Source organism: Schistocerca cancellata, chromosome 10, assembly GCF_023864275.1.
Source record: "Schistocerca cancellata isolate TAMUIC-IGC-003103 chromosome 10, iqSchCanc2.1, whole genome shotgun sequence".
NCBI lineage: Eukaryota > Metazoa > Arthropoda > Insecta > Orthoptera > Acrididae > Schistocerca > Schistocerca cancellata.
In genome coordinates, this window is record NC_064635.1 from 57,887,355 (window position 1) to 57,905,610 (window position 18,256).

An 18,256-nucleotide genomic window follows, 5' to 3' on the forward strand; every position below is an offset into this window, starting at 1 on the left:
GCGCTCAACTGCAAGAAATGAACGTGAAAGGTCGCTAAAACAAAACATGCCCGGCAGTCACATATCAAACACCAGTATTCATATTATGCATAACTTTAACGTACTGCTACTTTCTTATGCACAATGACGGGTGGTCTGGGAGTTCACATAGCCAGACAAGCTGAACCAGGCCTTGTCTGAAGAAACTAAGAAGCACCGAAATCTTCCGATACCACTTCATTTAGAAACCACCGTAAGATCCGAACATCTGAAAAGGGTTCAGGTGCTTCTCGTTAATGCTCTGAGAAAATATACTATTTTAATTCTCGATTGTAAGGTTTGCCAACATAGCTGTTTTGTCGCACTATTTCTGTAAGGTGGAGTTAACGTACTGTGGTCTACCGACCTGCCTGAATCTTTTTCTTATCTCTCTGTTCCACGAGAGTTTAGGAACTGGGGTTAGATGACGGTAACATGTCGCCACGATAATTCGGCTGACAACGATTCAACTTCCTACAAGTTACTTTATATTAATGTAGCTTCCTTTTCCAACTGTTCAGCCATCTTCAGACGAATTTTAGTATGTAAACATCAGCTGAAGACGGCTGAATGGTCGTCAGCAAAAAATTGCGGCAAGGAGACGTCATACAGTTGTCGTATTGAAGCCTCGCAGAACGCTCGTTGCACTGGGAAAACTTCACCAATCATGTCGGCCACGGAATTCCGAAAACACGTTTCGGACCCGTTTTATTTTAACCACCCAGAACATATTTGATTTTATTTGTACAAGAATAATCTGTATTGGAAGGTAAACATTCCGGTTAATGATGTACTTCGCATATGCAAATATTAATAGCATGCGCCGTCGTATCGCTTATTTCCAGTTTGCGTGCTCCCAAGCCACACACATCCCCAACAGCGCTCCAACCCGTACAATCACATTTTTGAAATACGTGTAGTTTCAGGTCAGCAATCTATGTAGACGTCAGCTTTTAGGCCAAAAATAGAAAAGCATCACCGAGTTTTGTCTAAAATTTTATACAAAACCAGTCCCACTGGAGATGCCATGTGTAGAGAGACATGTTTGGGCAAAGAACAAAAACGAGAATGTTTTTTAAAAGGCGGAGTTAAAAATCCTAATTCAATTAGCAAATTCGGAAAAACGGCAACAAGAGCATCCAATCCTACCGAAACGTGGTTTCTCCACATTTGCACAAATACTGACATGTAGAGGGATTATGAACGTCAAAGCAATATAGAGGAACGTGTGACATACAACCTGCCCTTCCTCTTCCAAATAAAGGCTCCAACAAACCCTTTCCTGGTGTAAATGCTGTGCTACCCCTGTCGTACTATCTAACACCCCCCCTCCCCCGTTGACCCTTCCCACAACTCAGCCCGTGGTCTCGTGGTCGCGAGCACGGGGTCCGGGGTTCGATTCCCGGCTGGGTCAGGTATTTTCACCTGCCTCGAGATGACTGGGTGTGAGTTATTATTTCATCATCATTTCATCATCATTCATGAATGTGGCGAGTTTGGACTGATCATCATTTCATCATCATTCATGAATGTGGCGAGTTTGGACTGATCATCATTTCATCATCATTCATGAATGTGGCGAGTTTGGACTGATCATCATCATCATCATCATCATCATCATCATCATCATCATCATCATCATCATCATCATCATCATCATCATCATCATCATCATAATACCTCACCTACAAAATGTTATAAGGAGCCCACAGGACATTCATCCTTATATAGGGTTATCAAAAAACGTTTACATACTAGCCTGACATCAGGCATACAACAAGGATCAGTAATCACATGGGAACCGGGGATTGCAAACGTCGCGAGAGGGCTTTGCTCCACAAACAAGGGCGGAACGTACGGAACCGTCGCCACTCACGCCGTCGAAGCGTTGGGGGCAACATGGTGATCTGGCTCAGATGCTTTGATTTATGGCGCGGCCAATTGCAATGGACTGGAAGCCGTGCGACTGTATCGTGCGAAATATTCCGATAGAAATGTGTCGTGCCACACATTATGCGGCACCCTGCATCGCCGATTATGCGAAACCGGCGCTTTCCATGTGCACAAGCTGGTCGCTGGTCGCCTACGAAGAACACAAATCGTTTCGGCGGAAGAAGCGTTCTCGAAAGGGCGCATCGTACGCCGAAGTACACAAGGTGTATCTCGCGCCGCTGATTCTTCCACCCCTCTGTCTGGCGCATTACACGCTGAAGGGGTGCATCCGTTTCATTCCCAACGCGTCCGAGCACTGCAACCCAGGGACTACCACAAGCGCGCGGGATGCACGAATCCGCTGGAGACCGAAGCTTCACAGCCAGTGTCTCCACCGACGAGGGTGCGTTCTCACTCGACTGCGTGATCAACGTTCACAGCCAGCATACAGCACGTGGGCGGATGTGGATCCACTTGCTACACGTTCGCCTGTCCCACGACGCGAATTCCCCCATAACGTGTGGGCTGGCGTCGTCGTAGACCTCTCTGTGGGGTTATTTGAAGGGCCTCGTGTGTGGAACACCTGCTAAATCTCCTCATGGGCAGGGCTGTTGCGGCGGCCGGTCGTCTTCGAGATACACCAGGCATCTTTGAGAAGGTGTGGCGTTAAATGCGGGCGTCAATGTCAGGCGTGTCTCGATGCATCTGGACAAAACTCTAACATCTCCTGTAGTGACCATACATATGTAGCATGTGACTAAATAACTGGAACGCCACTTAGTACCCCCGGACAGCCTTTGCCACTCCGCTTCCTATGTGATGAATGATCCTTGTATGCCAGACGTGCCTTATCAGTTTGTAAACCCTTTAGATTTGAAGAAGAAATACCTCCGTCATTAAAGTTAAGACTGCAGTTTTTATGCTTACCAATCCATTTGTGGCTAAGAATGAATTCAATAAAAAAAGGCAGAACGGCAACAAGTAGTCGTTGGTAGCCTACCTCCCTGCTGGCTAACTAAATAATTAAACTAGAGCAAATGTGATTTCCTCTGATTTCCTGTCAGAGGGGTCACAGTTCGTAGCAATTGACGGAAAGTCGAGTAAAACAGAAGTGATTTCTGGCGTTCCCCAAGGTAGCGTTATGGCCCCTTCGGTGTTCCTTATCTATTTAAACGATATGGGAGACAATCTTAGCAGCCGTCTTAGGTTCTTTGCAGATGACGCTGTCGTTTATCGACTAATAAAGTCATCAGAAGATCGAAACAAACTGCAAAACGATTTAGATAAAATATTGAAATGGTGCGAAAAGTAGCAGTTGACCTTAAATAACGAGAAGTGTGAAGTCATCCACACGAGTGCTAAAAGGAATGCGTTAAACTTCGGTTACACGATAAATCAGTCTAATCTAAAAGCCGTAAATTCAACTAAATACCTAGGAATTACAATTACGAACAACTTAAATTGGAAGGAACACACAGAAAATGTTTTAAAATGCGTTTTATTGGCAGGACACTTGGAAAATATAACAGATATACTAAGGAGACTGCCTACACTACGCTTGTCCGTCCTCTTTTAGAATACTGTTGAGCGGTGAGGGATCCTTACCAGATAGGACTGACTGAGTACATCGAAAAAGTTCAAAGAATGGGAGCTTTTTTGTGTTATTGCGAAATATGGGAGAGAGTGTCACAGAAATGATACAGGTTTTGGGCTGGAAATTCTTAAAAGAAAGGCGTTTTTCGTTGCGACGGAATCTTCTCACGAAATTTCAGTCACCAACTCTCTCCTCCGAAGGCGAAAATATTTTGTTAACACCGACATACATAGGGAGGAACGATCACCACGATAAAATAAGTGAAATCAGAGCTCGTACGGAAAGATGTAGGTGTTCATTCTTTCCGCGCGCTGTACGAGATTGGAATAATAGAGAATTGTGAAGGTGGATCTATGAACCCTCTGCCAGGCACTTAAATGTGATTTGCAGAGTACCCATGTAGATGTAGAAATTAGCAGCTACACTGCTGAACTGGTATGGATCGACACAGTTTAGTGGGTTTTAAGAGCATTTTCTTACTGCGAGATGAGCGACCCTGCAGCACCCCGCTTTGAGCCTCCAATGCTCAAGGAGCTCAATCAGTATACGCGCGAATGTGAAGCATCTCGTCTGTAAATGCCTTGAAACGAGGCCCAGTGCTAAACATGTTTACCGAACACTAAGTTCGAATGGTGAGTGTCAGGCAGTGATACAGGTAATTACGATGTATACCGGCGCTCGACGCCTCAAATTATTTTTCTAGTGCACAACACGCACGCTTATTTGCACGGGAAAGCGTGAAATCGACGAACCCGTTGAGTGTTTTTGTTTGCGATAAGCGTGCGCGGTCAGCCACTTCAGAGAAGACCCTGGCCGTGCAGCGTCAGCGATAAGCGTTAACGTAAACAGATGGCGCCTGCAGCGTGCGGGTTCTGCGGGCACGTCACACAAGCAAAGCAAACCAGGAGGGCCCTCGCCGCTTTACCTCCGCAAGCGCGCGCACGTACAGGGCTGCACAGCAAATATTTCGATAGCAGAAAGCGCCACTGACACGCGGATTTCACAGATTGTGATGGCAGTCAGAGGCTGCCTTTGCAGTCCACATACACAGAGTTACGAGTATCAAACGTGTATTTACAAAAGGTGTAATTATTTCAATGGAACGATTCCTACTGGCAGTGCCACAATCAAAGCAGACTAAATTATAACGTCACTGCTGTTTGTTGCAGGAGGCTAGGGTACGTAGTTTAGGAGGCATCGTGGTTTGAAAATTGTAAACTACAGTTGTTTGTTCCTTGTTGTAGCACAAACGAATGAATTTCAGAGAGGTGCGTTATGTGCAGCCCTGCACGGATATTAATACGTCTCCGAAAGTGTCGTGTTGTTAAATGGGGCGCTACCTAGGATAAACGAAAGACAAAGGTGAATACAGTACCTTTCTGGGATCCAACCCGTAAAGAACCAATGTATCCTCAAAGCCTGTGCTCAAAATGACTACCAGCAACGTCAGGCTTTGGCTATGTTTATGTTTGCTGTGAAGTTCCCTTTGCTTCTGCAGTAGTTTTATAACTCTGTTGTTTTACGACGGTGGCTCTTTTCCATCTCTTATGATCTTGCTAGCGTCGATCGCAAGGTACAGCGTCGATCGCAAGGTACAGCGTCGATCGCAAGGTACAGCGTCGATCGCAAGGTACAGCGTCGATCGCAAGGTACAGCGTCGATCGCAAGGTACAGCGTCGATCGTAAGGTACAGCGTCGATCGTAAGGTACAGCGTCGATCGTAAGGTACAGCGTCGATCGTAAGGTACAGCGTCGATCGTAAGGTACAGTGTCTGTGCGAACATATAACTTTTAACCTTCCTCTTCTCTCTTTTACGGTTTATCTGTAATAAACAACTTCCTTTCAGTCCCGCCGTATTCGTGGCAGCCGCTACCCAGCCCTGCGAAGGCGGAGTACGCTGGGCCACGGCTGCTGTCGCCAGTTTCGCGGGACGGTTTTAATCTGCAGTGCGTGACGGGGGCGGTGTCTGCGTCCGGCCTGACAGGCAACACTGGCCGGCGGACGCAGACACCGCCCGTCACATTGCCGCAGACACGTCCTGTTCTCCGTCCCATACCAGCACAAAACTCTGCAGCTTCGCCAGCGTCCACTTCACACACGCAGGTACGGCTGTGCTGCACACATGGGCGCTCTCTGTAGAAATTTTTCTGAGAGGGTCGAACACTAAAATTGGGAGCAGACACGTATGCTGCTACTAGCTGAACAATAAATTTAGCCGATTCACAGTAAATCAGCCTTTTAAGTGGGAGATAATTCAGTAATGAAGAACAGCTCCTGTACTCCATGTGTGTCTCCTCTCCCCCTACATTTATAGGGTATTTAGCTGCCCCTAGCGATCCGTTTTATGCAACCCGCAATCCCTTTAAAAACCACGCGCGCAAGATATCAGTAGTACATGACAATGAAGAGGATCTTCTTGCAGGAAAGTAAACGTAGTTTATCTCTGTATCGGGGTACGTTTTGGCTGGAAGCCACAGTTTTCGAGTAACTCGAGAAAAACGCGTTTGAAGGTCATTTTTGTACCTTTTTCTTGAATAATTTCCGACAAAAAGTTGCTGCTCACTTTTTCTGGGGATTAACAGTTTCTAGTGAGAGAATATGAAAATAATGTGTATGGCAACTGAAGGTAGTGTGGGTTGTATACAAACCAGTGGTAAGGGGTGAGCTGAATCACCCTTCACACCTACCACACAACGGGAAAAATGCAATGCGGTATCGAAAATATTCGTAAGTCCAGCTCTGCTTTCCGTCATTGTAGGCTTCTTTCATTCGTTGCGAGGAACACGATGGTCAGAAAACCTTGGTTTCACACTTTCCTAATGTAGTGTACTTATGCACACTTCGCATTGCTGAACAGCGTACATTCCAAACTGTAGACTACTTGTTGTTTATTTACTACTGCAGTCTACCGACGTTAGTCCCATGACTTTCTTTAGTTTATGGTAAGAAAAAGAGCGGACTATTGAATACGGGTCGGTTAGTACGGCATGTTCTGAGGCATAAAGGGTTCACCAATTTAGTATTGGAGGAAAGCGTGGAGGGTAAAAATCGTAGAGGGAGACCAAGAGATGAATACACTAAGCAGATTCAGAAGGCTGTAGGTTGCAGTAGGTACTGGGAGATGAAGCTTGCACAGGACAGAGTAGCATGGAGAGCTGCATCAAACCAGTCTCAGGACTGAAGACAACAACAACAACAACAAAAACAACAACGTAAATGTCGTGTGACTAGTGCCTCCCGTAGGGAAGACGGTTCGCCGGGTGCAAGTATGTCGATTTGACGGCACTTCGGCTACTCGAACGTCGATGGGGATGAAATGATTAGGACAACACAACACCCAGTCCCTGAGCGGAGAAAATGTCCAACCCAGCCGGGAGTCTAACCCGGGCCCTTAGGATTGACATTCTGTCGCGCTCAGCTACCGGGGCCGGACAGTGGTTTTAATGTTTTATCGTATACAGGGTACATGAAAAGTGTATGACTGGGTGGATCGTAAATTAACACGATAGTACAACTAGCAGGTGTGCTTTTGGTCAACCAAAATTATGGAAACTACCGCTCACCGTGCATCTGCACTAGAACGTTTTCAAATTTTGCCTTAAGGCAGTGACAACCGACAGTGCTGAAACCGTGAAACTTAATGCTTCTCAGCGACCAAATGACAAATTGTTCAAATGGCTCTGAGCACTATGGGACTTAACATCGGAGGTCATCAGTCCCCTAGAACTTAGAACTACTTAAACCTAACTAACCTAAGGACATCACACACATCCGTGCCCGAGGCAGGATTCGAACCTGCGACCGTAGCGGTCGCGCGGTTCGAGACTGTAGCGCCTAGAATCGGTTCGGCTACTCCGGGCGGCACTAAATGACATTCATGTTAGGAATTCGTAGGTTCTACAGAAGAGAAATTAAGACTGAAAGTTAGTGAATAGTTGAATAGTGCATGATTTATAAATGTACGAGGGTTGAATGAAAATTAATATCTCCACCTTCGTTAATTGTGTTTGGATGGGAATATTTTGATAAATCAAGCGCAGAAATAATCCTTAGAATGTGATCTTTAATTACCAATTTTCACTTTTCCACATAATCGCCAGCCAAGTGGATAGATTTGTGCCAACAATGAACAAGTTTACTGAAGCCGTCACGGAGGAAGTCTACACACTTTTCCCGGAACCACAGTCTCTCAGTTCTCTCAATGTCTTCATCAGAAGCATAATGATGTCCCCGCAGATCGTCTTTCATTATCAGGAACGGATGGAAGTCAGACGCTGCTAAATCTGGACTGTATGGAGGATGCCGTGCGGTGGTGAGTCTGTGCGCTTTCATTTCATTTCAGGAGTCAGCATCCGGGGTGCACAGATGTTCCGATAGCGAAGCAAAGAAATAATGTGGCCCACACGTTCTTGTGAAATGCCGATTGTGCTTGCAGTTTGTCTCTGAGTGATACGACGATCGTCCCGAATCAATCTGTCGACCTTTTGCTTCTGAAACTCGATGGTTGCTGTCACAGGATGTCCAACTCTGTTTGTCATGCGGGTCAGATGTTCTCTCCTCAACATCTTTAAACTTACTCGCCCAACGACGCACTGTACTCACATCAACACAATCTCCATAAACTGCTTTCATTTTCTGATGAATCTCCTTTCGGGTGACACCTTCTGCTAGCAAGAATAGAGTTCCACACTTTGCACTGTTACAACACAACCGTTCAATGCTAAGGCTTCCCGCCAACTGGAGCTATAGAGAAGAAGGTACGGACCAAGCCAGTACCTGCCGCATACCAGTGCTGCCAACTGTTAGAGAGTTACGATGGTGGAGACATTACTTTTCAGTCAACCTTGCTTTTAAGACTGTTCGAGCAGCAAAACGAATTAAAAATGCGACCACCAACGTATTTTTAAGAACTGTTGCACTGGTTGACACTTATTCCGCACATTAGAAACATGCATCAAACAGCAAGTACAGTACTGGCCATTAAAATTGCTACACCACTAAGATGACGTGCTACAGACGCGAAATTTAACAGACAGGAAGAAGATGCTGTAATATGCAAATGATTCGCTTTTCGGAGCATTCACACAAGGTTGGCGCCGGTGGAGACACCTACAACATGTTGACATGAGGAAAGTTTCCAACCGATATCTCATACAAAAACAGCAGTTGACCGGCGTTGCCTGGTGAAACGTTGTTGTGATGCCTCGTGTAAGGAGGAGAAATGCGTACCATCGCGTTTCCGACTTTGATAAAGGTCGGATTGTAGCCTATCGCGATTGCGGTGTATCGTATCGCGACATTGCTGGTCGCGTTGGTCGAGATCCAATGACGGTTAGCATAATATGGAATCGGTGGGTTCAGGAGAGCAACACGGAACGCCGTGCTGGATCCCAACTGCCTCTTATCACTAGCAGTCGAGATGACAGGCATCTTATCCGCATGGCTGTAACGGATCGTGCAGCTACGTCTCGATCCCTGAGTCAACAGATGGGGATGTTTCCAAGACAACAACCATCTGCACGAACAGTTCGGCGACGTTTGCAGCAGCATGGACTATTAGCTCTGAGACCACGGCTGCGGTTACCCTTGACGCTGCATCACAGACAGGAGCGCCTGCGATGGTGTACTCAACGACGAACCTGGGTGCACGAATGGCAAAACGTCATCTTTTCGGATGAATCCAGGTTCTGTTTACAGCATCACGATGGTCGCATCCGTGTTTGGCGACAACGCGGTGAACGCTCATTGGAAGCCTGTATTCGTCATCGCCATACTGGCGTATCACCCGGCGTGATGGTATGGGGTGCCATTGGTTACACGTCTCCGTCACCTCTTGTTCGCATTGACGGCACTTTGAACAGTGGACGTTACATTTTAGATGTGTTACGACCCGTGGCTCTACCTTCATTCGATCCCTGCGAAACCCTACATTTCAGCAGGATAATGCACGACCGCATGTTGCAGGTCCTGTACGGGCCTTTCTGGATACAGAAAATGCTCGACTGCTGCCCTGGCCAGCACGTTCTCCAGATCTCTCACCAACTGAGAACGTCTTGTCAATGGCGGCCGAGCAACTGGCTCGTCACAATACGCCAGTCACTACTCTTGATGAACTGTGGTATCGTGTTGAAGCTGCATGGGCAGCTGTACCTGTACACGCCATCCAAACTCTGACTCAATGCCCAGGGTCCAGAGGTGGTTGTTCTGGGTACTGATTTCTCAGGATCTATGCACCCAAATTGCGTGAAATGTAATCACATGTCAGTTGTAGTGTAAAATATTTGTCCAATGGATACCCGTTAATCATCTGCATTTCTTCTTGGTGTAGCAATTTTAATGGCCAGTACTGTATTATTCTCTTCACAGCCCTCTACAGTTTCTCGTTATCTCTGAAACCACTAAATGTGGCAGCTCTCTCCTCAAACGAACAGTCGTCCGCGAGATCGGGGCAACAGCCGACCGAACGGCGGAGGCGAGCCATCCGTCTGACACCTGTTGAGTCTGTGGTCTGGCCGTTATGCGTGACGCACACAGCAGGTGGGTTCCTGGGTGCCGAGGCGCAACGGCCGGCTCCACTTCTAGCACGAAACTGCGTGGCTTGGTGCGGGATGCAGTCGCGCCGCAGCTATCGATTCAGGCAGACTGCTGCGGCTCCTGTTCTGCAGAGCACAGGCAGAGATGCTGACAAGAAGCGAGCATGAGGTGTGGGGGGGGGGGGGGGGGAGGGGGGACAGGAAGCCGCCGTCTTATCGGCCGCTCGCTATCGACCGCTTCCGGCGCCGATGGGCCACTATCACACGGGGGGAGGTCTCGACGTCGGGACCACACATTTACTTCACACTTTGGACACCTTTAGCACGTCACTAAAACGACAATGTGCAAGTTGCAAGGTGCACTACCACGTCAATTCCGAGAAAATCGCAAGAGAAATTTTACTTGTCTACGATATAACTGATTTAAATGAAGCAACAAGTTTACCATTAACAGTCACTGTATTAATACGAGGCGTGTTTCTTTAAGTACCGTTTTCAAATTTAATACGTGCCAAGACATCTCAATTTTATTTTTACATGAAAGCCTGTACCTTAATCTACGCACTGACGCCATTACAGTCTGATCTTCCTTGTTTACAATGTGCACTGAGTGTTTAAGATTCCTCCGATAATCGTGAGTCCCGCCGACTGAATTACGGGCTGTTATAAGATTTCTTAGTGCTAAAGGCCTAAAAGCGATCGATATTCGTCGTGAGATCTGTGCAGTTTACGGAGGAAACATCACGAGTGATGGAATGGTAAGAAAGTGGGTGAGAGTTTGAAGATGGCCGCACAAATGTGCACGATGAACAACGGAGTGGGCGTCCTTCGGTCGTTGATAAAAGTTTGGTGCAGGAAGTGGACAATAAGGTGAGAGAAAACAGACGCTTTATCATTTCCTCCTTGCGGGATGACTTTCCTAATGTTTCTCGTAGTGTTTTGTAAGGCACTGTGACCGAGCACTTGAATTACCGAAAATTGTGCGCACGTTAGGTACCGAAAATGTTGACGGATGTGCACAAAACCAAAAGTTTAGACAGTGCATTGACTTTCCTTGAGCGGAACCACAACGAAGGTGATTTCTTAACCTAAATTGTTACAGGCGATGAAACATGGGTGGCCTACGTCACACCAGAATCAAAGCAACAGTCCGTGGAAGTTGAGCAAGGGCATCGTTTTGCTGCAAGACGATGCCCGTCCGCATGTGGCGAATCAGACCAAAGATCTCATCACAGCTTTTCGATGGGAAACTCTAAATCATCCTTCGTACAGCCCCAATCTTGCTCCCAGTGACTAACTACCATCTGTTCCTGCACTTGAAGCAACACCTGGGCGGTCAGAGTCTTCAAGACGACGACGAAATCAAAAGAGTGGTGACGCAGTGGTTAACAAGTCAGGCGGCAAACTTCTATGAGGAGGGTATTAAAAACCTGGTATAACGTTATGACAAGTGCTTCAATATTGTCAGAAATTATGTAGAAAAGTACATGGAGGTACACGATTTCATGTAAAAATAAAATTGAGATATCTTAGCACGTGTTTTTTTAATTTCAAAACGGTACTTACTTAAAAGACACGCCTCTTATATCGACGACGCGTTTCAAAGGTGGATTTACATTTGTTAATATGACATATGTACGTGTGATGTGTTGTGACATTGTAAGGAACCTGTGTACCATTACAGTGCCACAAATTCCTCCAAAAAATCGTAATCCGACACACACACACACACACACACACACACACACACACACACACACACACGTTGTACTAAGAAATGTAAATCCACCTGATGATAGAGGTTTAAGCTTTTGAAACGCGTCGTGGATATAAATAAACAGTGACTGGTAACAGTAAACTTGTTTCATTTAATATCAATAAGTCACGGTGAAGCCTAACCTAAAATGTTCGCATTTACAGATAACTGATTTATCTGTACGAGGGTGCACGACGCAAGAAGTCATGGTCGCCAACAGATAAGCGTTCCAGCTTCGTAAGGCGAATGAGTATGACGCGACGGTTCCACCCTGCTCAGACTTATTAACCTATACTTTTTCGTCACTGATCATATTCAATTTATACATTTGAGTCGTAATATAATGAAACGTGATTTGCATTAAGTTCTGCATCTACAACGTGTGAATGTCGAGAGAATGTCGGACGAGTAATTGTACTGTGAATAACGTCATTCGCATCATTATTATCGAGGTTTGACTTGGGCTTTCCAAAGCCTGTCGCTCGTACTTGAAAATTTAATTACAAATGGTAAATAATAACTAGTGAAATTCACTACAACTTCATTATCTTTTAAATCTAGTATAAAATAATGACCAGTGATGAAAACAATATAGATTAAAAAATTAAGGATTCGCGGGATTCGTACCGTCGCCTCGACCACGACACTCCTGCTAAGCGCGAACGGTAACCACTTCTTCCGGCCCGCACCTTCGTACGGACACATCAGTTACACAACATACGTGTAAAATTTCTGCTGCGATTTTCTCGGAATTGCCAGTGCAGTGCATCTTATTACTGACACATTACGTTGTTTTCATGTTCCTGTTAAAGGTGTACGAGTGTGTGTAGTAAACCGGTGATCCCAACGTCGTGGTCTCCCCTGACCAGCGGTGGTGTACGGGGTTTTAGCGCTTCACGCTGCTCTATCCCTTCATCTCCGCACAACTATTCCGTGTTACCTGCTTACTGTAGCTATGACTTTCGCTGCCTCAAGAACAACCCAGAGGGAACACTACGATTTTCAGACGGAGAACGAAGTACTCGTATTGATAAAAGGACAGGGATGTAACCAATCGTCCCTATTCTTCGGTCCGTACATCGCAGAACCAAAGACTGAAATTAAAGATAGGTTAAGGAGTGGGATTATAATTCAGATTAAAAGATATAAATATTAAGATTAGCTGATACTGTTATCCTCAGAAAGTCAAGAATTACAAAATGTGTCGAATGGAATGGTGGAATGAGTACATAATATGGATTTAAGAGTAATCGGGAGAGAGAAGTGATTATCAGAAAGAAGACGAGAAATAAAAACTTAGCAAAATTGATGATCCCAAAGCAGACGAAGTTTATAGTTCTGCTACCGTGGAAGTAGAGAAAGGTAAGACCAACGAAGCGGAGAAAGGTATGACCAACGAAGCGATGTGAACAAAAAGCACACTAGCGCAAGCAAACAACATTCCTGGGCAAAAATAAGAGTGCTGGTATCGAACACTAGCCTTAAGCTGAGGAAGACATTGGAGAAAGCACGTTCGGACCACAGCATTGAACGCTAGTGAGAAGAGGGTTGTGGGACAACCGAAACAGAACAAAATCTAAGCGTTTGGGATGTGGTGCTACATAAGAATTTTTAAAATTAGGTGGACTGCTAAGGTAAGAAATAGAAAAACTGGCAATAAGTGGGACAGCGTTAGAGGACACGGGAATAGCATCCACGGTATTGGAGGGAGCTGCGGAGGGCAAACTGTAGAGGAAGACAGAGATTGGAATACCTCCAGCAAGTAACTGAGGATGTAGGGTGCAAGTGTTAGCCAGATGGTGAGGCTGGCAGGAGGGAGGAATTCGTGGCAGGATGCATCAAGCCACTCAGTATGATTACAAAATACCGGGTGATCAAAAAGTCAGTATAAATTTGAAAACTTAATAAACCACGGAATAATGTAGATAGAGAGGTAAAAATTGACACAAATGCTTGGAATGACATGGGGTTTTATTAGAACCACCCCATATTGCTAGACGCGTGAAAGATCTCTTGCGCGCGTCGTTTGGTGATGATCGTGTGCTCAGCCGCCACTTTTCGTCATGCTTGGCCTCCCAGGTCCCCAGACCTCAGTCCGTGCGATCATTGGCTTTGGGGTTACCTGAAGTCGCAAGTGTATCGTGATCGACCGACATCTCTAGGGATGCTGAAAGACAACATCCGACGCCAATGCATCACCATAACTCCGGACATGCTTTACAGTGCTGTTGACAACATTATTCCTCGACTACAGCTGTTTTTGAGGAATGATGGACATATTGAGCATTTCCTGTAAATGAACATCATCAGTGCTTTGCCTTACTTCTTACTTTGTTATGCTAATTATTGCTATTCTTATCAGATGAAGCGCCATCTCTCTGACGTTTTTTGTACTTCTGTATTTTTTGGTTCTAATAAAACCTCATGTCATTCCAAGCATGTGTGTCAATTTGTACCTCTCTATCTACATTATTCCGTGATTTATTCACTCTTCAAATTTATTCTGACTTTTTGATCACCCGGTAATGTACGCTCCTCTTCTCCCCTAACAAGCCCAATTCCCTACATTAGAAAATTTAATATTCCTTGAGGGCTCAGGATGTTTCTTAACTACTGATCCCTTCAGTAAAGCAGTGCCACGTTCTTCAACAAATCTTGAACCACATATTAATTTTTTCCGCAGATTCGGTCAACATTTGTAAAACTAATTCCTGCCTCTCAAACCCCACCCAATGTGGAGAGAGGGAGGGTTTTACATTTAGCGAATCAAAATTTACGAAGTAAATAAGTATTTTTTATTTATCAGTAACCATTTTCGACGTCAAAAAGAGAACATAGATTTTCTTTATGTTAAACATATCGGCTCAACCACTTGTTTATAGTGTAAAACACTAAGTATTAGGAAACAACATGGTAGGCATGTATTTAAAATATTTAGGAAACCAACCACAACTGATGTGTTGATACAAAATAATTCCTGCCATCCTAATAGCCAGAAACTTTCTGCTTTTACATATTTGATAGGAGCCTTTAAGAGTCCCTATGAACGAAGAAGACAGAATGACTGAGCTGAACATCGTGAAACAACTAGCCAGAACTAACGGATATGACCAAAACGCTGTCAATAAATTAATACGACAGAAACAGCGGGCAAGGAAGAATACCGCAAATAATATTACGAGAGTCACAATAGCATACTTCGGTGATATTTCGCAAAAAGTGGCAAACATTTTCAAACCTTTTTAAAGTTGATACCGCTTTTCAGACCAATAATACGCTGCGGTTTAAACTACGAAATAATTTACAGCAGGAAAGCGATAAATATGAGAGAGCTGGGGTCTATAAAATTCAGTGTACCACGTTCAATGCAAGCTATATAGGCCAAACCGGTAGGTCCTTTAAAGTACGTTACAAAGAACATAGCGATGCTTTCCGGCTTAATAATTTCGAAAAGTCAGCTGTAGCCACGTATATTTGGGAAACGGGACACCCCATGTTGGGAATCTATCAGGATCTCGTTACTTTACATAGACAGGTCAAAGGCAAAAAGCTGGATCTACTGGAATAGCTGGAAATTACGATACATAGCGTGGATAATCAGAACACACTGAATGAACAGCTAACTGGTGATACAAATAACTTTTTCAAACATTTCACTGATTTGTTTTAGTAACTACATTTTTAGCAATTGGCAGGATACCATCATTTCATGAGGTCCTTGGAACATGCATACGTTACCGGGTTTTACACTATAAACAAGTGGTTGAGCCGATATATTTTTTAACATTGACATTCACAACCACGAGCTCTCATCCAGTATGGATAAAATTATACATTTTCTTGAATTACGGCGCAAACTACCAAGAATCAAAACAAATGTTTAAGACAAAATGTACTTAGTTTTATGTGGAATCTGATTCTGCAATAAAAAATGGGGGTTCCCATTTGAAATTTTAACGTTGCCACCCGCCCCACCCCCAGGGGAGCTGGGGTGGGGGGCTAATTTTAGCTCCAGCAGATGTGCCCCCCCCCCCCCCCCCCCCCCCGTCGAGAATAATCAACTTTGGATTCTACACATTTTTCCGAGTTACTCTGGTTTTTCAACTTAAAATTTACACCCCGCATAGTAATTGTGAATGTGGATGACTGCTGGACAGCCAGCGGCACACACTTACACTCGGTACGCGTTGATGGTCTTGGACATGATGCGGTGCTGCTGGCGGCGGCGGCTGGCGCAGTGACGTCAGTGCTGGGCCCGCCGGGTCATCCTAGGCTACGGCGCTACTGCTACTGCCACTACACCTGCGAACACGCCCACAATGCCATCCCCCGCCTGCCGCTGCTCGCTCGTCGCCAGGGACGCCCCACGTGCACACCGCTGCCGCTCTCACCACGGACATCACGACCCTCGAAATATCTGTAGTGTAAGGAACCACGTGCCGTCCCTAAACCAGAAGGTGTTCTCCATCTGAGAGCTGTAATGGTTCTTGAATTACCTAACCATTACGGCACCTCACCCCAACCTCTCGATACCAGCAATATTCTACTGTATTTCTGTAAAATAGTTATATTTCTGTGACAATATTCAGATTTGATTTCATTCATGTAGAGGTACTTCGATACGTCGATATGTATATATTGCAATGATATTATTCTTATGTGTATTCTTTCTTTTGTCACTATGTTCTTTGACGCACTTGTAACTCTGATTTTTGGGCGCGTAAGCGGTTATTAGAGAGTCAAGTCTTGGTCGTCATGTTGAAAAGACGCAAATTGTAGTCGGTTTACGAAATGTGAACTTTAACAGTGAGGAAGATATTTTCAGGTGTGTTTCATATTGTGATGTTGCGACAAAAGTAATAAAAAAGTGTAACTTAAATTCGGAGTGCTGATAACTTTTTTACATCACCATTGTGCTAACTTGCAAAAGCTTAATCTTCAAGAATGGTTTATGAAACACATCTATAAAACTTTTGAATATCGCAGAATAACACCTATGCCTCTTTGCATCCGAGCTGGGAATCATCACTACCTAGATTTTTGACGATTGAGCCATGAGTTCATAATGAGACCAGCGTGGGAAACACGAAAAGATGAGTGCCTAGTTTATCCATTATTTCATGTAATGACTATTAACTGTGCTCTAATGACACCTGCAACATAATATAACTTTGTTGTTGCCCGAAAATGCAATATTTAGCAGCGTGAGAAACACTACAATCATAATTAATTTTTGACCTTCGTTGTGGTAGGGTTGATAGCGAATAAAATTTAAAAGGGATGAAATTAGGATCCGACGGCAAGGTCATTAGGGATTGAATAAGCTCCGATTGGAGAATGGTAGACAAGGCGCATGACGCCCTCAAAGAAACAATCACAACATTCGTTTTCTGTGATTTAGGGATGCCAAGGAAAACCTAAATCCTGACGGCTGGACGGAAATTTCAACTGGCGTCTCGCCGAACCCTATTCCTTTTAACGAAATCTTTCACGAATTAGTTGATACAGTAGAACCTCGCTAATTCGCCCTCGGATGTTACGACTCCCCGCTTAGTCGGACCATCCCATTTCCGGTGTTTGTTTACCTATAAGGACCGCTGCTGCTACTGTCAGGACTGGACCTGTCGATGGCTCATCGCCTGCGACATGCATCAGCAGGCAGTTAAACGTTGCCAGACGTGATAGTTTGATCACTTGCTTCTATTAGTATTATTGTGAACACTTTTTTAATGAAATCGTTGGCAATGTTTGTATATATTAAAGTACGTGAAACTAAATTATGGAACCAACTAAAGTGATGTCTTTACATGTGAAAGTTGATCCAGTGACGCTGATGGATAAGTACAGCTCATGTTGGCTGCACAACGGAAACAGGATTAACTGATGGCCAACGCATTGACGCTGTTAACTCGAGCAAATGATAAGAATTAGAAAGACAACGATAACGAAGACAATGAACCTACGGGGGGTTGGGTTGTTTTGGGAAGGAGACCCGACAGTTAGGTCATCGGTCTCATCGGATTAGGGAAGGAAGTCGGCCGTGCCCTTTCAAAGGAACCATCCCAGCATTTGCCCGAAGCGATTTAGGGAAAACACGGAAAACCTAAATCAGGATGGCTGGACGCGGGATTGAACCGTCGTCCTCCCGAATGCGAGTCCAGTGTGCTAGCCACTGCGCCACCTCGCTCGGTAATGAACCTACGGCTCGAGTATCACATACGTATGCTAAAAATGCCTTTCGTATAGCGCTTCGATACGGCGAACACAGCTCTACGTCTACCCCGATAGATATTTTGTCGATTAGGAAATGGCGGAACAGTCGCAAAATCAAAGTTCTCGTCTGCAACACAAAATGAAATTAAATATTTGCCATTAAGAGCAGAACTTTTTTTACCATGTGATTTAAGTGCTAATCATCTCCG

General features: G+C 44.9%; 1 protein-coding gene across 6 annotated transcripts in view; it reads right to left on the minus strand.

Annotated features, from left to right (window-relative positions):
* Positions 1 to 18,256, minus strand: part of LOC126106560 (kinesin light chain) — a 421,865-nt gene that overhangs the window by 211,983 nt on the left and 191,626 nt on the right. Inside the window, exon 2 of one of the 6 annotated variants that reach the window (XM_049912900.1) lies at positions 16,010 to 16,136. The exons of the other annotated variants lie outside the window; for them this stretch is intronic. Coding sequence (XP_049768857.1) covers positions 16,010 to 16,038 — 29 coding nt within the window. The 5' untranslated portion in view covers positions 16,039 to 16,136. The remainder of the gene's footprint in view (positions 1 to 16,009; positions 16,137 to 18,256) is intronic. 6 annotated transcript variants of the gene reach the window in all.